Source organism: Xenopus tropicalis, chromosome 4 (assembly GCF_000004195.4).
Source record: "Xenopus tropicalis strain Nigerian chromosome 4, UCB_Xtro_10.0, whole genome shotgun sequence".
NCBI lineage: Eukaryota > Metazoa > Chordata > Amphibia > Anura > Pipidae > Xenopus > Xenopus tropicalis.
In genome coordinates this window covers 14,809,753-14,830,097 of record NC_030680.2, presented here as the reverse complement: position 1 = coordinate 14,830,097, position 20,345 = coordinate 14,809,753, and the positions used below count along the sequence as shown (strand labels likewise).

Here is a 20,345-nt window from a genome sequence, read left to right as displayed (position 1 = left end):
TGGATAGATAGGTCAGTGGGGGTCTGTATGTGAGTAGATAGATAGGTCAGTGTGGGTCTGTATGAGAGTGGATAGATAGGTCAGTATGGGTCTGTATGTGAGTGGATAGATAGGTCAGTGTGGGTCTGTATGTGAGTGGATAGATAGGTCAGTGTGGGTCTGTATGTGAGTGGATAGATAGGTCAGTGTGGGTCTGTATGTGAGTGGATAGAAAGGTCAGTGTGGGTCTGTATGTGAGTGGATAGATAGGTCAGTATGGGTCTGTATGTGAGTGGATAGATAGGTCAGTATGGGTCTGTATGTGAGTGGATAGATAGGTCAGTATGGGTCTGTATGTGAGTGGATAGGTCAGTGTGGGTCTGTATGTGAGTGGAAAGGTCAGTATGGGTCTGTAGGTGAGTGGATAGATTGGTAAGTATAGGTTGTGGGTGCTGGGTTAACTTGGAAGGGTTGAACTTGATGGTCTTTTTTCAACCCTATGTAACCTTACTGTTTAGCTTTGGGTTCCCGGCGTTGCTGCACTGCAATTCCCGGCCGCCTTCTGCATAAATTCAAAGATCAAGAAATCATGGGAGTTGTAATTTCAAAACATCTACTTTTTCATTATTGCCATATTTAATCTTTTTATTGTCAGATCACACAGGGAGTGGGTTCATACTCAGGACCATTGATAACCAGTCAAGCTTTGTCTTTCCTAAAGCCCTAAAATCCCCTTGTGTAGTTCAAATGAAGCTGCATTGCAGATAGAATTAATGTGTTGTGCTGAAAGTGCATTGTGGTGTCTTATACAGTAACTAAAGGAGTAAATAAAATTAAACCAGCTGCCTTTACTTGGTCTAGTAACCCATAGCAATACATATTATGTGTTGAATTGTCCTGGACCTGGTGCAAAGTTTTATTACTTTAGGATTAACCTACAGCATATTTGCTACAATTTTATTTGTTGCCCTTTCTTTTTAACAGTGGGGCTGTTATAAGAAAACCAGGAAAGTATAGTCTGGTTCTTGTGCCTCATTTAGGGCTCTGGCACACGGGGGAGATTAGTCGCCTGCGACAAAATTCCCTGTTCGCGGGCGACTAATCTCCCCGACTTGCCTACCCCTGCCATCCCACCGGCGAACATGTAAGTCGCCGGCGGGATGGCAGACGCGGCGGTGCGATTTCGCGGGTCATGGCAACTCGGGGAGATTAGTCGCCCGCAAACAGGGAGTTTTGTCGCAGGCGACTAATCTCCCCGTGTGCCAGAGCCCTTAGGAAAGCAGCACACAGCAGCATTACCCAAAGACCTGATACTTTTTTTTCATGTAAACCCTAAGGTAGTGGTTGCCAAACTGAAGGGCTGGTCTCTCTGGGGCAGCTTAACCCGAGGGTCAGTTAGGGTGAGAATTGGTGATAATGACTATTTTCCTTTTAGATATCTCTGAAAGCCCAAATGGAAGGTCAGTTTGGGTAAGGTTATGGGATAATGCCTATTTGGATAATGCCTATTTTTCTCTTAGAACCTCTTGACAGCCCAACTGTTAGATATGGGGATAATGCCTATTTGCTTCCATAGATACCAATGAAAGCCCAACTAGAAGGTCAGTTTAGACAAGATTTGGGGATAATGCCTATTACTTTCCTAGATACCTCTTAAAGCCCAACTAGAAGGTCAGTTTGGGTGAGATTTATGGACAAGGCCTATTTCCTCTTCCAGATACTCCTTAAAGCCCAACTTGAAAGTCAGTTTGGGTGAGATCAGCAGATAATGCCTATTTGCACTCCTAGGTACCTCTGAAAGCCCCAACCAGAATATCAGTTTGAGTGAGATTTGGGAATAATGCCTATTTGCTCCCTTAGATACCCCTGAAACCCCAACTAGAAGTTCAAGTTAGGGTTACATTTGGTGATAATGTCAATTTGCTCTCCTCAATGCTCCTGAAACCCCAACTAGAATGTCTGTTAGGGTGATGTTAGGGGTGAACACTTATTTGCTGTTTTTTTTCTTGAAACTGTGGCTGCTATAGCCTCACCAATGGAGAAAGTGCTTCACGTCGTAAACCACCTGTTAGCCCTAGGGGTTTTAAACTCCACCCCCAATTTGATATTTGCTCGCGAGGAGCCTATATTTATTGCAAACCTGGTGATTCCAGGGTCATCTAATGGGAAAGGCCAAGGAGTAAAGCCTGGGGGTGGCTGATGACTGGAACTAGTTTTAGGCTCTGCAATAACTTTACTGACTCTTCTTTAACCCCCCTCCCCATTATTCAGAGTTTATTAACCGCCAAAACCCGCTTTCCTTATCTCATTAAATACACACAAGGATGAATAGAACCTAATTACGTTGTGGCACTTCAAGGAATAAGTATTTTCTTTCCACGTATTGACAGACGAGGAAATAGACCGCAAATCCATATTTGTCACTCTCCAATCTCGACAGAGGCCCCTTCGGGGAAACGCCGCCTCTCCCTAAAGATTTCCCTTCATGTGCTGAGAGATAGGGGTTAGAAAAGCTAGCCTCCAGAAGTTCCTGCTGATATTTCCACTGTCATGTCTTTAATTTGCACTTACTGATCGTTAGAGGACGACGAGCCTTTGGCAGGATTGTTTGTTTATTGTCAGGCGCAAAGAAAATCATCAGCGGATCTGTTAAATGAATGCAAATTAGTCACGTCCCGGTCCGGAGCCGGCGCTTTTATTCTAGAGATGGCGGTTTTTAGGGCCTTGTAAATTCTTTGCTGCGGGATGCGTCGGGCATCCCTTTATTAATGGGCAAATTAACCTTTAAATTAACTTTGGTGCTATTTCGGCCCCACTCCAATGGATTTGGCCGAATACCAAACCGATCCGAATTGGGAAGGGTTAAAAATTGGTGTGTGGGCGGCAAAATTCTTTCCTCTCTTTTAACATTTCCTCGGATTTGGTTCGGCCAGGAGCGTGGATTCAGCCGAAACCGAACCCTGCCAAAAAAGGCCAAATCCCTAGTGCTAATCATTAATCTGAATTATCGGTGTTCGTTATTTGCATTTGCCCCCTGTCAGGATAGAATGGTATAAAAATCTGTTTTTTTCCCTGATTGGCTGCTTGTTCTTGATGCGTGACCATTTCTGATTCTCTGATTGGCTACAGCATTGTTCTTGCCCTTTTTATACAATAAATGCAGACAATAGTGATAACTCTAGCCCTAAGATTGTCATACACTGGCAGATCCCCTTGTTTGGTGAGATCTGGGCCTGATTGGGTCACACACGATGGGTCACATCTAGCCCCATACAGAGGGTAACATCTACGTGTCAATGTGGTCCCCGTCAGGCAGGAAAAGACAATTTTTATCAAGATATTGGTCAGGCAGGCCTGATGGTTGGCCGCATAGATGGGCCAGTAGGCTGACTCTGGTCTGGAAGAACTGAATTTTATCAGCTGGTGTATGGCCACCTTTAAGCTCGGGTCACCATTATGGCTGAGCTGCCACTGCCCCTGTCTACTTTTACCCTTGATTATATGTTCAAGAATTTTGGGAGTTGTAGTACTGGGGACCTAAGTCAAAGCCACACCTTTACATCAAAACTCTCACCCCCACCTCACTCTTTGGGTAACTTTAGAAGAACCCCCCAGTGATTGTACCTCTCCTTCTTTTACCACTGCTATAGGCAAAAAAGAAAACCCATATAGAAAGTGGGCAGTTTTTCTCAGTAATGGGGGCAAGAGGCAGAACTTAGCTCCTTCACTGCCTTGTATACCACAGCACCAATTAGGGCACTCTTGAATCCAGTTAGGAGCCCTGTAGTAAAGGGGGGCATGGGAGGATACAACAAACCCTAACCATAGACTGCAAAAGAGGTGTGGCTTAGCTACGAATGGGAGTGGTTTAGGCAGACCAGGGGCATTTTTGGGAGGATTGGGGTGTGACCAGCCATGAATTATTAGGCAAGCTTTGTCAACATGGGTGTCCACTCTTCTTAGCTTATTAGATCCACCTCCCAAGGTCAGTCTGTCACTCTGTTTATATCTGTAGCCTGAGGGTGAAGAGAAACATTATGGCAGCTTCTAGCCATAGGAATACACTACAGATATGAATGAACCTTTTGGCTAAGATCAAGTGTAGTATCTGTTCTTAGGAGGGGAATCTGGCTGCTCCTCCATATAAGACAGTCTACCTTGATCCTCTGGCCAAGGGGCCGGTAGCATGAAAGCCCGAGGTGCGCCGTGCCCTGGGATTAGCGACCCCAGGGTGCCCGAACAAGCACAGTGAGTGCACTAGTACGGCACTTTGCACAATGGCACTTTATGTTTTTATGCTACACTCGCTCCTTCTGCCCCAGCCTTTTGGCTGAAGCAGAGAGAAATTTTTATAATTCCGGCCGTCAGGCTGGGGCCGTATCCACGGCACTCTTTTTCTTATTTTTTATTTATTCACCTCCTGTTTTGTCACTGCACTTTTTTATATGTGACCCTTTCTAAATGGGTTTGAGGATGCAGTTGCCCATTCGGGTATGCCCCACAGACCAAGGGGAGGACTGTGTGGCCTTTTGGCTCCTGTCTCTCCCCGATACAAAAAACAAGACTTCGGCCTTGACTGTACCTCGGAGGAAGCTTCGGCGGAACCCAGAGGAAAGGGACTCTCCCTAGCCTTGCGGCGAAGGAGAGTCCGAAGACCCTTGCCCCTCGTGAGCCTTTTGGCCGGGGGTCAGGGATAAAAAGGCCCCCCTAGCTTCAGCGAAAGAGGGTCCGAAGACACGTTTTTTTTGCCGAGCCTTTTGGCCTGTGGGAATCGAGTATGTGGCCTTTAGGGACTGGCCAACCATGCACCCATTAGCCCCATTAGCCTAGATACAAAATAGTTACACCTTTCTATGCACTGGCGCTGTGCCCTCAGAATTAATCATGTGAAAAGTCTGTATTGCCCTATTCCTCTAATTATTATAGAATATTTACTTCTCTTTTGTACATTTACAGCTTTTCTAGCGCAAAATGTTCCTCTGTCTCTCCCTGGTTTGCTCTATGCTTATTATTTCTCTCCGTTTTCCCAATTCTATCCATGTTTCTTATAGATAAAAGAAGAAAAAAAAAAAGCTAGAAGAGATTGAGTGAGATTGCAGAGGCTTCTCAGGGTGAATATGTAATGGGAGGAATAATGGCTGGGATAATAGAAAGTTATATGCGGAATAGGAGAAAAAGGCAATTTTCACTTATGGGATAGTGCTCGCTGGCATCCGATATTACTTGTAATGCTTAGTGTAAAAACCGGCCCTGGAAGGGAAGTACTGGGGCTCTTATGGTTCATTTCACAGGGGTGTAAATGAATATTGCCGTCGTACTTTTAAATTATTTTATGGGGATCTCTGTTGACTTTCAAGTGGGGGAACTGGAACCCACCCACAGGCAAACAGGAGCAAAATAGCCATATATGAGACTAAGACAAACAATATGGCTGCACACACAGGAGGGGACCTTCTCAGCTTTATGGGGGTTATGTAATAAAAGACAATAATGGGCAGATTTACTAAAACACTTACATTTCTCTTATTTTTAAAAATTAGACTAAGCTCATTTTCACGAATGTCTGACGTTTCCAAAATAGTCACTATTTATTGGGCTGCTGGGGGGGGCTGTTTGGGTCTCTGTTGGGCCTCATTTTTGGAATGCCAGGGACTATTTTGAATCCCAGTCTGGGCCTAAAGCTCACTTACTGCATTTTAAAGCAAGAAGGAATGTTTTCTAACCATTATAAGCCCTACCCTAATACCGTGGGGCATGGGAGCCCCACACATTCAACAGGGGGTTGTTTAGAATGAAAGGAATGTGCTGCAAAACTTGCTTTTCTAGACTCACCTAGCCCTGGAGATGAGTGACTTTTATGCCATGGCTGTCTGTATAAACTCGATTTGAGCTTAGCTTTAAACCAAATAATGGGCCAAACCCAAAAAATCTTTTCCCAGAGTCCCCTTTTTTAACTGCAGTACCTGTCTCTTGAATAGTGATGAGCCAATTTTTTCGCCAGGCATGGATTCCCAGCGAATTTCCGCATTTTGCCTTTGGCGAATTGTTTTGCGAAACTTCAGGGAAAATTCGCTGCGTGGAATTCTTTTGTTGTGCATCAAATCGGGTGACAAAAAGATAGACACGGCAGAAAAAAAAAGACGCGAACGGAAAAAAAAAAATTTTTTAAAAATTGCGCGATAAATGCGTTTCATGAATTTTTCGCCGTTTTGCAAATTTTATGCCGTAGTGAAACGGGACAGATTTGCTCATCACTACTCTTGAACTGTCAGGCCATGCTGGGCTTTTATGGTGCGAGGATAATGTATTGTATTGAGTGAGGGACAGCTGGGGAATATGATAGCACAGTGGAATGCGTTGGGGAGTCGTTACCTTGCAAATAATAGAGGAACTGACAGATTAGACAATAAGCCTTGTCTGAGCCACCGCAAGGTGCAAATCATGTTGCAGTAAAACACCTGTAACCTCTATTTCAGCTGAATAGCTGCCCTTCCAGACTAATACCAGTAGAACATGGGTTACACTAGGCTCTCTCACCCAGATTGGGCCTTCGCTAAGTGGAAGAGGAAGGTGAGGGTGTTGTGCAACTACACCTCTCTTGCTGCTATGCTGAAAAATAACAACAGAGAGTGCCAGAGGTTCTTGCAAATAACAAAATAATAAGTATTTATTGAACATCCAAAGGGATACTCACAATACAGCGTCAGAGGCCAGTGGTACAGGCAGAATCCCACACAGAGTGTAATACAGACTGACACTCCCCTGCAGGCAGACTGGCAGGAATCTCACTTCAGCTCTGCAATACCCCATAGTGATCCCCTCAGGGAATTCTCTATCCTGATTCCCTGTCCTCTGGGATCCCTACACTACAGGCAATATGGCCTGGGGGAGATGCCTCCAAAACTGCAAGTCCTATGTTGGAGCTCAGAACTGCTCTTTCTGGCTCAGCCCTAACTGCCTTACACTCCTAGAGTGGTACTATAAAGGGAGCTACACCCGCCACTATCTAATGCCTCATTCATGGGGCCCTGTTCCCCGACTTCACTGGGCCTGGGCCCATGCCCTGGGCTCACAGCAACACCCGCCCTGTTCCCCCGGTGGAAGCAAAGAGGAAGGTGCCACTGAGTGAGGCAGGATGTGGTCACCATACCTTCTAACCAATAGCATCCATGTGTTAATGGACTTACTTGGATACATTCCCTTTTGCCCAGCAACTAAGGGAACTGAACCTGTAGGGATTTAAAGCCATAGGGGCAATTTAACCCTATGGGTCCCATCACACCTATTCTGGCTGTATTTCTTCCCTGTTGTCGTTATGTAATTCACCTTATGCTCCTTAACTTCTGCTGTTCCACTCTTCCTTTTGTCTCTCTCAATTATTAGTTCTCCTCAACTGTTTCCTCCTTCTCTTCCCTTCTATACTTTGATCTCTGCTTGTGCCCCTCTTCTCCCTAATGGCATTTCTCTTCTTATCCACCAAGTCTCGAGGGTTGATGTCCTTCCTGTACAGGGCCCTAGGGCTCTGAATTTCTAATGGCGGGCGTAGTTTAGAGCACACCTTATTGTCTTTGGGCAGAAGGTCCAACCTTGAAATTCCTGCATTGGCCCAATGGAGAGCCATGGTGCTTTCCTGGAAATGAGTTCATCTAAGTTGACTCCTGAAGCCTGAGCCTATTAAGAGTGAAAAGAGTGTAGAGTCATGGTGATTTTAAGGAAATGAAATCCTGTAGCTGAATAAACTAACGGGTCCACTGAAGGCTGAGTCCATCCAGAGTGGTAAAGGTGTAGATTCATGGTGCTTTACAGGAAATTAGTTTAAGTAGCTGTGGCACTTTTGAGTCTACTGAAGCCATCAAGAGTGACAAGGGAGCAGTCATGGTGCTCTCCAGGAAATTAGTTTCTCTAGCTAAGGCCCCCCAGGGGTCCAATAAAACCCAAGTCCATCAACAGTGGCAAGGTTGCAGTGTCAAGTTGTTTTTCAGGAAATTATTTAATTTAGCTCAGTAGACTTATGTCCACTATAATCCATTATAGGTCTCCTGGTGGAACAATCTGACCATGTCCTTTAACCCTTGATCCTTATCCAATCTTCTCCTATTCATTTCTTTGCACATGTTCTTTCTTAGCTCCACCTTATTTCTTCCATTTTTTTTGTACTGATTTTTTATGCTTTTGTGTTCATTGCCAAACCTTTCCCATTCTGAAACCTTCTTGTCTTCTTTATAGCTGCAGTGCTTTATGGTGAATGACGCTGAACATGCCCCGCAGTCCCACTTCCAGTGAAGATGAGATGGCGCAGAGCTTTTCAGACTACTCAATGGAATCAGAATCCGACAGCTCTAAAGAAGAGACCATCTATGACACCATCAGAGCCACCACGGAGCGACCGACCAGTCGGCTGGAAGACATCCAGACCAACACGATGGTCATCAGGATTGTCATCCCAGATCTTCAGCAAACCGTGAGCCACTGATTCTTTTAGCTTTTTGGCCCTTATGTAAATCTGCCGCAGGGTTCACTAGGTGCAGGTTTGGTGCATCAACATTAACACAACGCGCTGTGGAAACCTGCTGCTACCACCAGGTCCTGGAAGGCAGTAGCTCCAGTGTTCCTCAGCATCAATAGGTCCAGTTGTGCATCTTTTATCATCTACACCACAACCATGGTTTGCCTATGCTTCTTGCCAGTCTTATTAAATGAGGCCCCGTGTTGCAGCATTCATGTGTCTATGTGTCATTTTTCTTTTTCAGATAGGCTTTTATTTATTATTGGAAAACACAGTAGGAACCTATTATACTGAACCCTGCCCAGGCCTGCTGAAAGCAACACATGTTAAATTACATACCTTATCCACATACAGAGAACTCATTTTCATACAAACTAGTAAATCCTACAACAGGATCAGGCACATGAAAGATGAGGTTCTTTAACTTAATCTGCTATTGATCTTTTTACCCCAAGAAAGAAATGCATTGGTTAAAATAATATTACATTATAGGACTACTAGCCATAGAGGTACCGCAAAGCTTATCTTGCATGTTGTTACGGGCCGTGGCAGACGGGGAGATAAGTCGCCGCGCGACAAATCTCCCTTGTTGCGGCGACTAATCTTCCTGAAATGCAATGCCACCGGCTAGAATGTAAATTGCTTGTGGAAGTTGCCTTGAGAGGAAACTTCAGCGATTTTGGGAAATCGTGGTACAGTGTATGAACCATCTCACAGACAATTTACATTCTAGCCGGTGTCATTTCGGGGAGATTAGTCGCCCGCGACAAGGGAGATTTTTTGCGGGCGACTAATCTCCCCGTGTATCACAGCCCTAAGGGCTCTGGCACACGGGGAGATTAGTCGCCCGCGGCAAAACTCCCTGTTCGCGCAAATCGCCCCGCCGCGTCTGCCATCCCGCCGGCGACTTACATGTTCGCCGGTGGGATGGCAGGGGTAGGTAACTCGGGGAGATTAGTCGCCCGCGAACAGGGAGTTTTGTCACGGGCGACTAATCTCCCCGTGTGCCAGAGCCCTAAGACTCACTTCTTAAGTCTGTGTTTGTATTGCTGTACAGCAGCTGTAAGTAAACACATTGGGCAAGAACCTCATGATCAGACCAGTGTAGTTCTGGGATGATCACATTTTCCAGCTGGCCCAATCTGTATGTGAGCGAGCCCCGATAGCCCCGATAAGACTGTAGTTAAAGGTTTGCACTATAATGGGGTTACAGTGTAGTTTAATAAATGACTACAGTACAGTGCCTCTGTGAATGACTGGTACAGCCTACATTAGTGCAGATACTGATAAACATGAACCCTGTGTCTGTGCTGATAAGAATGTTGAGCATCAATCACTGACCGGCTGGGGCCATTTATCTTCATTTGTCAGTGCATTCCTGTGCGTTTGGTCATGACGCACCCCCTTCCCAAAGCAGCTTTCCAATATACTGCTTTTACTGTTATTTATTGCTATTGAAAACAGTGACTGTCTGGCTGCACGACTGGTTCTGACTCCTGAAACACTGTAGCAGAAGACCGCTGTGAAATCACACCCCTTAGTGCTCACTTGTGCAGCGCTTGCATCTGGGCCACCATAATGTTCTGCCTTCCCTATGGATTTCTCTGCTGTACATATACAGGTGAAAGGGTTCACCTTACGTTAATTTTTAGTTATTTAATGTCCTACCACTAGAAACTTTGCAATTGGTTTTTATTAGTTATTTTTAGCAAACTGAGCAGACTCCGTGCCCCTGCCCTGAAGGCAGAACATGTTTCCATAGACTTTTCTGATTAAGCTTACTTCGTTTTTACCTTTCCTTCTACTTTAAGTACTTGACCAGCAGAGATCAATTTTTCAACCGTGTCTGTTTTCACTTGGAAAAAAAACGCAACCATAAAAATGAGGCTCCCGGCACAGAATAACTTATTTTGATATTCTTTATTAAACTTTAAACAAAAATATAATTATACTGAATACTTCTTCCACTCCATCCTGCGCCGAGAGATCTCTGCCTGTTGAATCTTTAGGTGCTTCATGATTTCTTGTCATTTGTAAAGGAGCGCAGTGTCGGGCTGGGGTGTCGGACTGGCCCCCCGGGAGTTTTCCTGGTATCCTGGTGGGCCAGTCCGACACTGAGGGAGCAGCATTTAATACAGTACAGAAAGATAAACCGGAAGGAATATTGTCCTGGAACATAATATTCGTACCTGTATAGAGAACTGAGAGAGGGAGTAAGCGGAACATTTTCTAATTGGGCCAGTGTTGTTGGTGGGTACCGCAGGGGTCAGTCCTTGGCCCTTTGCTTTTTACCTTGTTTATTAATGACCTGGGGGTGGGCAGGAGGGGAACAGGCCATGCTTGTTTTGTGTTATAATATGGGTGCATGTATGGCCTCCTTTAGGAACCCCATCTGATCAGCCATAACATCTTTGTAAGAAAGAGATTGTACTGATCTTAGATGTGTGATTATAAAGATCTTCAGAGTAGTCTTAGATGTAGTTTGTGATGTCATTAGAGGGGAACCGCTGGCGGCTTGTGACTGGCTGTATTGAAAATTAGCCAATTACAGGCCACCAGCTATGCCCACCCCTATCCCCCCCTCTGATGACATCACAGATAATGAAAAAGCCTGAAGAAAACAGGCCGTGCTTGATAAAGCCTGGGGGGAACAGGCCGTGCTTGATAAAGCCTGGGGGGAACAGGCCGTGCTTAATAAAGCCTGGGGGGAACAGGCCGTGCTTAATAAAGCCTGGGGGGAACAGGTCGTGCTTAATAAAGCCTGGGGGGAACAGGTCGTGCTTAATAAAGCCTGGGGGGAACAGGCCGTGCTTAATAAAGCCTGGGGGGAACAGGCCGTGCTTGATAAAGCCTGGGGGGAACAGGCCGTGCTTAATAAAGCCTGGGGGGAACAGGCCGTGCTTAATAAAGCCTGGGGGGAACAGGCCGTGCTTAATAAAGCCTGGGGGGAACAGGCCGTGCTTAATAAAGCCTGGGGGGAACAGGTCGTGCTTAATAAAGCCTGGGGGAAACAGGCCGTGCTTAATAAAGCCTGGGGGGAACAGGCCGTGCTTAATAAAGCCTGGGGGGAACAGGTCGTGCTTAATAAAGCCTGGGGGAAACAGGCCGTGCTTAATAAAGCCTGGGGGGAACAGGCCGTGCTTGATAAAGCCTGGGGGGAACAGGCCGTGCTTAATAAAGCCTGGGGGGAACAGGTCGTGCTTGATAAAGCCTGGGGGGAACAGGCCGTGCTTGTCATGGGGAGGTAATTTATGATGTCATTTGAGGGGAACCGTTAATGGTTTGTGACTGGCCACATTGGAAAGTAGCCAGTCACAGGCCACTTACTAGACCCACCCCTATCCCCCCCTCCGATGACATCATAGATTATTATAAAGCCTGAAGGAAACAGGCCGTGCTTAATAAAGCCTGGGGGGAACAGGCCGTGCTTGATAAAGCCTGGGGGGAACAGGCCGTGCTTAATAAAGCCTGGGGGGAACAGGCCGTGCTTAATAAAGCCTGGGGGGAACAGGCCGTGCTTAATAAAGCCTGGGGGGAACAGGTCGTGCTTAATAAAGCCTGGGGGAAACAGGCCGTGCTTAATAAAGCCTGGGGGGAACAGGCCGTGCTTAATAAAGCCTGGGGGGAACAGGTCGTGCTTGATAAAGCCTGGGGGGAACAGGCCGTGCTTGTCATGGGGAGGTAATTTATGATGTCATTTGAGGGGAACCGTTAATGGTTTGTGACTGGCCACATTGGAAAGTAGCCAGTCACAGGCCACTTACTAGACCCACCCCTATCCCCCCCTCCGATGACATCATAGATTATTATAAAGCCTGAAGGAAACAGGCCGTGCTTAATAAAGCCTGGGGGGAACAGGCCGTGCTTGATAAAGCCTGGGGGGAACAGGCCGTGCTTAATAAAGCCTGGGGGGAACAGGCCGTGCTTAATAAAGCCTGGGGGGAACAGGCCGTACTTAATAAAGCCTGGGGGGAACAGGCCGTGCTTGATAAAGCCTGGGGGGAACAGGCCGTGCTTAATAAATCCTGGGGGGAACAGGCCGTGCTTGATAAAGCCTGGGGGGAACAGGCCGTGCTTAATAAAGCCTGGGGGGAACAGGCCGTGCTTGATAAAGCCTGGGGGGAACAGGCCGTGCTTAATAAAGCCTGGGGGGAACAGGCCGTGCTTAATAAAGCCTGGGGGGAACAGGCCGTGCTTGTCATGGGGAGGTAATTTATGATGTCATTAGAGGGGAACCGTTAATGGTTTGTGACTGGCCAAATTGGAAAGTAGCCAGTCACAGGCCACTAACTAGACCCACCCCTATCCCCCCCTCTGATGACATCACAGATTATTATAAAGCCTGGGGGGAACAGGCTGTGCTTTTTTTTTGTGGGTTTTTTTTTTTAAACTTAGAACTATAAAACTTTGAAATGAAATAGCTGCGTAAGATGGAAATGACATAGAAAGCACAGAGAGATGATAAATGCAGCTGTAAGTGCTTTCTGTGGTGATGGCCATGATAAGATGGTGTATATGGGGAGACCTCCCCACTGGGTATAAGGCAGAGCAGGGAGTAGTTTAAGATTGTAATAAACAATATTCGCTCACCTTGGTTGTTATACATTACCCAGTGTCACAGGATGGAGCAGGAATGGTGCCAGTGTTGTTCTTATAGGATGTTGCCCAGCTTCTGTGATGGTCAGTTGGAAGGATCTGAAAAAGATACGAGTACTGCTGGTACCGAGTCTCAGTACATGCAATGAATATACCAGTAAGCAATCGCTGATTTACCCGCGCCTAACTGTAAGGCTTACCTGGTTGGTGGGAACTGTGGGGCATTACCCCAGCCAGCTCGGGTTCACATAGTCGAACCTCGCGAGCATTCGGGTCTCAGTGGGGTCCTCCTCCGGGAATGAGATGAAGACCTTGCTGTCCCTCGTTACAGGTCCCTGTAGAAAATAATAAATACTGTTATACAACAATTATCCCCTTTAGCCATGGTGGCATTTATTATTAACTTGCTTTCTGGCAGATTCCCTGATGGGATGAGATGTACTAAGTCACTAAGTGCTATCACGCTGCAGTTATCAACTTACTGTAGTTGGTCTAACAGGGGGCACCAGCCGTCTTCTCTCCACTTCCACCCAATTAACTGATGCAAAAAATGGGTGGTCCCGGATACGGCCATTGACCCCCAGGCGTCGCTCGGGCTTCTTCTTCATGAGCTAAAGTAAATAAGGAATCGTTATTTAAAAAACTCCACTAATGTTGCTGCATTCTAATTAGTAAAATATTTTATTCTGTGACAATTGATTAAATGTTCTGGTAAAAGCACATTCCCATTTTACTAACCTGCTTTAGGAGGTGACGTAAGTCAGGAGGAAGGGATTCTGGATATTTTGGCTTTGTATCCAAAATCATTTCCACCTGTTCTTCTATGGTGCCCATTGGTGGAAAGGGCATATAGCCGGTGGCCATTTCATACAGGATGACTCCGAATGACCACCAGTCAGCTCCCTTGTTGTACTGCTCATCTGATAAAACCTTGAGAAGGAGCAGAACAGATCAGATATCAAAAATAAAGTTCTCAGTCAGTTAAATACCCATGATGGGCTTAAGGACAAGGTGAGACAGTCCCTTGGGCCTTGAGCTTTAGAAGGCCACACAGGAGCACATTGATATAACTTAAAATAATAATGAGAATTATCATTTATATATACGCGAACTGAGATTCTCACCTCTGGGGCAATGTACCCTGGTGTCCCATAGTACCCCCACACCGTCTTCCTTCCAAACACGCTGGTGCAGGCAAGGCCAAAATCCGAAATCTTCAAATGGCCTTCTTCATCCAGCAAGATGTTCTCTGGCTTGAGGTCTCTGTAAGGCACATATGGGACACAGCATTTAGCATGTTTGCCATTAGGAGTAATAAAATGAGAGTGGAATTACGGCCAGCAGTGGGACCGAGTATAAGGAGAGGGATTTTAGAAAGGATTTAAAGTTTCCTTACCGATGGATGATCCCATTTGAATGCAGGAACTGCAAACCCACTACTAGTTCTGATGAATAGAACCTTTTTAAAACAAATAACAATCACAAGATTTAATACGTATCAGAGCACCTTGAGATTGTAACTGTGAGATATCCACCCTTCTGTCTAAAGTAGCTTGTTACTTACAGTATTTGCTGTGTCCCAAGTAGCATGTTACTTACAGTAGTTGGTGTGTCCCAAGTAGCATGTTACTTACAGTAGTTGGTATGTCCCAAGTAGCATGTTACTTACAGTATTTGCTGTGTCCCAAGTAGCGTGTTACTTACAGTATTTGCTGTGTCCCAAGTAGCGTGTTACTTACAGTATTTGCTGTGTCCCAAGTAGCATGTTACTTACAGTAGTTGGTATGTCCCAAGTAGCATGTTACTTACAGTAGTTGGTATGTCCCAAGTAGCATGTTACTTACAGTAGTTGGTATGTCCCAAGTAGCGTGTTACAGTAGTTGGTATGTCCCAAGTAGCATGTTACTTACAGTAGTTGGTATGTCCCAAGTAGCGTGTTACAGTAGTTGGTATGTCCCAAGTAGCGTGTTACTTACAGTATTTGCTGTGTCCCAAGTAGCATGTTACTTACAGTAGTTGGTATGTCCCAAGTAGCATGTTACTTACAGTAGTTGGTATGTCCCAAGTAGCATGTTACTTACAGTAGTTGGTATGTCCCAAGTAGCATGTTACTTACAGTAGTTGGTATGTCCCAAGTAGCATGTTACTTACAGTATTTGCTGTGTCCCAAGTAGCATGTTACTTACAGTAGTTGGTATGTCCCAAGTAGCATGTTACTTACAGTAGTTGGTATGTCCCAAGTAGCATGTTACTTACAGTATTTGCTGTGTCCCAAGTAGCATGTTACTTACAGTAGTTGGTATGTCCCAAGTAGCATGTTACTTACAGTAGTTGGTATGTCCCAAGTAGCATGTTACTTACAGTATTTGCTGTGTCCCAAGTAGCATGTTACTTACAGTAGTTGGTATGTCCCAAGTAGCATGTTACTTACAGTAGTTGGTATGTCCCAAGTAGCATGTTACTTACAGTAGTTGGTATGTCCCAAGTAGCATGTTACTTACAGTATTTGCTGTGTCCCAAGTAGCATGTTACTTACAGTAGTTGGTATGTCCCAAGTAGCATGTTACTTACAGTAGTTGGTATGTCCCAAGTAGCATGTTACTTACAGTAGTTGGTATGTCCCAAGTAGCATGTTACTTACAGTAGTTGGTATGTCCCAAGTAGCATGTTACTTACAGTAGTTGGTATGTCCCAAGTAGCATGTTACTTACAGTAGTTGGTATGTCCCAAGTAGCATGTTACTTACAGTAGTTGGTATGTCCCAAGTAGCGTGTTTCAGTAGTTGGTATGTCCCAAGTAGCATGTTACTTACAGTAGTTGGTATGTCCCAAGTAGCATGTTACTTACAGTAGTTGGTATGTCCCAAGTAGCGTGTTTCAGTAGTTGGTATGTCCCAAGTAGCATGTTACTTACAGTATTTGCTGTGTCCCAAGTAGCATGTTACTTACAGTAGTTGGTATGTCCCAAGTAGCATGTTACTTACAGTAGTTGGTATGTCCCAAGTAGCATGTTACTTACAGTATTTGCTGTGTCCCAAGTAGCATGTTACTTACAGTAGTTGGTATGTCCCAAGTAGCATGTTACTTACAGTAGTTGGTATGTCCCAAGTAGCATGTTACTTACAGTAGTTGGTATGTCCCAAGTAGCATGTTACTTACAGTAGTTGGTATGTCCCAAGTAGCGTGTTACAGTAGTTGGTATGTCCCAAGTAGCATGTTACTTACAGTAGTTGGTATGTCCCAAGTAGCGTGTTTCAGTAGTTGGTATGTCCCAAGTAGCATGTTACTTACAGTAGTTGGTATGTCCCAAGTAGCATGTTACTTACAGTAGTTGGTATGTCCCAAGTAGCATGTTACTTACAGTAGTTGGTATGTCCCAAGTAGCATGTTACTTACAGTAGTTGGTATGTCCCAAGTAGCGTGTTACAGTAGTTGGTATGTTCCAAGTAGCATGTTACTTACAGTAGTTGGTATGTCCCAAGTAGCGTGTTACAGTAGTTGGTATGTCCCAAGTAGCATGTTACTTACAGTAGTTGGTATGTCCCAAGTAGCGTGTTACAGTAGTTGGTATGTCCCAAGTAGCATGTTACTTACAGTAGTTGGTATGTCCCAAGTAGCATGTTACTCACAGTAGTTGGTATGTCCCAAGTAGCGTGTTACAGTAGTTGGTATTTCCCAAGTAGCATGTTACTTACAGTAGTTGGTATGTCCCAAGTAGCGTGTTACAGTAGTTGGTATTTCCCAAGTAGCATGTTACTTACAGTAGTTGGTATGTCCCAAGTAGCGTGTTACAGTAGTTGGTATTTCCCAAGTAGCATGTTACTTACAGTAGTTGGTATGTCCCAAGTAGCGTGTTACAGTAGTTGGTATTTCCCAAGTAGCATGTTACTTACAGTAGTTGGTATGTCCCAAGTAGTGTGTTACTTACAGTAGTTGGTATGTCCCAAGTAGCGTGTTACAGTAGTTGGTATGTCCCAAGTAGCGTGTTACAGTAGTTGGTATGTCCCAAGTAGCATGTTACTTACAGTATTTGCTGTGTCCCAAGTAGCATGTTACTTACAGTAGTTGGTATGTCCCAAGTAGCATGTTACTTACAGTAGTTGGTATGTCCCAAGTAGCATGTTACTTACAGTAGTTGGTATGTCCCAAGTAGCATGTTACTTACAGTAGTTGGTATGTCCCAAGTAGCGTGTTTCAGTAGTTGGTATGTCCCAAGTAGCGTGTTACTTACAGTAGTTGGTATGTCCCAAGTAGCATGTTACTTACAGTAGTTGGTATGTCCCAAGTAGCGTGTTACAGTAGTTGGTATGTCCCAAGTAGCATGTTACTTACAGTAGTTGGTATGTCCCAAGTAGCGTGTTACAGTAGTTGGTATTTCCCAAGTAGCATGTTACTTACAGTAGTTGGTATGTCCCAAGTAGCATGTTACTTACAGTAGTTGGTATGTCCCAAGTAGCGTGTTACAGTAGTTGGTATGTCCCAAGTAGCATGTTACTTACAGTAGTTGGTATGTCCCAAGTAGCGTGTTACAGTAGTTGGTATGTCCCAAGTAGCGTGTTACAGTAGTTGGTATGTCCCAAGTAGCATGTTACTTACAGTATTTGCTGTGTCCCAAGTAGCATGTTACTTACAGTAGTTGGTATGTCCCAAGTAGCATGTTACTTACAGTAGTTGGTATGTCCCAAGTAGCATGTTACTTACAGTAGTTGGTATGTCCCAAGTAGCGTGTTTCAGTAGTTGGTATGTCCCAAGTAGCGTGTTACTTACAGTAGTTGGTCCCTATTCAGGCGCCCTCTGGTGTTTAGGAGGTCCTGCAGTGTGCCGCCACTCATGTACTCCATCACCAGCACTATGAGTGACTGGATACAAAATATAAAGGAGAAGGTGAGGCACAGACTTGGATAGCAGAGAAGAGACAAACACTATTTGGCATTTTAGTTATTTAAAACTTGATCATGGAAAATCATTTAATAGTTACTACTGACTAAAATATGTAACTCGGGGTTAGACTGAACACAATACACTAGTATTAATGGCATCACTAGTTCCCTAACACAATATTATACCATATATTACTGGGATAGGGTCCTGCTGTACTTGTGTGTCTCTCAGTAGTTGGACAAAACAGAGGAGAGTACAATATATGAGATGTGTGTATTTAGAACACATTTAGGTTTGGCTCTGATATGGCTGGAAATGCATGGGATATTGCTCTTTCCCACCTAGAACTGAGTGACCCCAGTGCAAAAGCATCTGTCTCACCAATGACAGTTCTGCTACCAGGGGCGCTGCTGCCATAAGGCAAGTTGGGGCGCTCACCCCAGGCGGCAGAGCCGGCAAGTTACCAGGGGAGGCAAAAACAGCTCCCGGTAACTGAAATTCTGATTTTTAGATGGAATTTTGGCTCTTCTAGTGCAGAGAACACAATAGCACTCTCTGTACTAGCGATGTGCCTCCCCCTTCTGACGCAAAGCTAAATGAGGGGGGGCATCAACTTGGCCACCTCGGGTGGCTAGGAGCCCTGTCTGCTACTAAAATGTGCTCCTATAAATCCAGCAACTACCAAACCTATCTCGAAAAGCTGAAGTATAACACAGTCTGTCCTGAGATCTCTAGTAGTTGGGTTACATAACTAAACAGGTGACAGGGCTCTGTGTAAATATAAATATGCTATTAAATACTGTAATTAGTGCCGTGCCGTGTACAAAAGGAAGAGAAACCCCAGTAAAACTCACTACTCTGTACCTGAGTCTGGAAGGTTGCCATTGCCTTGCATAGAAACGGGCACCTCCAGGCAAGCTGCAGCACCAACGCCTCTCTCCTGGTGTATTTAAAGTCGTCCTGCTCTCCATCCTTACTCATGATCTTTATTGCCACCAGTTGGTTTTTGGTGACATAAGATGCCAACATCACCTAGATAAAAGAGCAGTATATTTACTAATAGATGAAATATCCTATATTCCTACTTCATCCTAATGGGCTCAAAATTATCTTTTCAGACTGACATTAATATATATATATATATATATAGGATATTGAACCCTTAAGGGCAGTGGCACACGTTGATATTAGACACCCGCGATAAATCTTCGTTAAAGAGACGTGAGCATTCAGTAATTGCATGCATATGGCGCTCAGTGATGTGCATTAGTGGAAGGATATATTGGGTTGGGCACAGCAAGAACTGGCAAATCAGCTCAAAGCAGGAATAGATTTCCCCTATGGAGCCCATCACTCACCTTGCCAAAGGTGCCTTCTCCCAGTTTTTTCAGAAGGCGATAGTTGTTGATGTCGAAGGGCGACGGTGTTTTGGCCCCCCCTCGACTCTTCTTCTTTTCTTTTCCAGCTGGAGGATTACAAAAAGATGATGTAAAGCTCATTCAAAAAACACACAATGAATGGGATTTGTAAGGCGCAGCCCCTATATGTCCCCTGCAACAAGCTGTTCCCCCTGTTTCAGTGGTACATTGCCACATCAGTGGGGCATTTTGGAAAGCGGCAGTTTGGGGCCATCGGGGTTATAGCTGGGTGTAACTTTGCATGGGCTAAAATCTTATGTGGCCCTAAGTGTCCTGATTCTCAAAGGAAAGTTCCAAGAGGATGACATGGAGTGAGGGAAACATAAGGCCCAGTTATGGGCCACTTCATTCCAATCAATCCATTACCGTTTTGGTGATAGTTTAAAGCAAATGCATTTGATCTAATTCAGATTAATGCCTTAGGGAACGTTGCCCTTAGCTACAAACCAGAGTTTGATACCTCACACCAGTCAGGCTTTTGGGGTCTGAGATATGAAATTAAAGTACATTGGGAATATTTGAAACAATATAAAATGTAAGAGCAATGAGAAATTGGGGAGGTGGGAGTGTATATGGGGGAGACTCATAGGGGAAATAGACTTAACATAATGACTCCATGTTTGTGAAATGAAACATTAATCTTATGGGTCGTGGAACCCCTCTGTGGCTCATAATATCCTTATATTTTACAATAGGGGGTACATTATTCGCTATATTATTACATATATGCATATGATCTATTTGCCGCCTTCTGAATTTTCAAATGGGGGTCACTTACCCCATATAAAAAAGAAATGGTGTTTAAGGCTACAAAGGTTTTACTATTGCTACTTTTTATTACTAATCTTTCTATTTAGGCCCTCAGATTGCTAAAATTACAAGCTGTAAATCTGCCAAATAAGAAGCTCAATAACTCAAAAACCACATATAATAAAAAATGAAGACCAGTTGCAAATTGTCTCAGAA

The 20,345-nt window shown here is 44.7% G+C and overlaps 1 protein-coding gene and 1 long non-coding RNA gene across 8 annotated transcripts in view; one reads left to right on the top strand and one right to left on the bottom strand.

The window, feature by feature from the left end:
• The window catches only part of shank2 (SH3 and multiple ankyrin repeat domains 2), a 310,238-nt gene that overhangs the window by 73,371 nt on the left and 216,522 nt on the right, over nt 1-20,345 (top strand). For all 7 annotated transcript variants that reach the window (XM_031899735.1, XM_031899734.1, XM_031899733.1 and 4 more), the window contains one exon: nt 8,206-8,440. In XM_031899735.1, the coding sequence (XP_031755595.1) occupies nt 8,225-8,440 (216 nt within the window). In that variant the 5' untranslated portion in view covers nt 8,206-8,224. The remainder of the gene's footprint in view (nt 1-8,205; nt 8,441-20,345) is intronic.
• On the bottom strand, nt 12,863-14,714 carry LOC105947174. Its single transcript, XR_004222236.1, has 4 exons — nt 14,206-14,714; nt 13,820-14,011; nt 13,282-13,692; nt 12,863-13,180 (listed from the first exon to the last, which is right to left on the bottom strand). It is a non-coding gene; the product is annotated as an uncharacterized LOC105947174 (long non-coding RNA).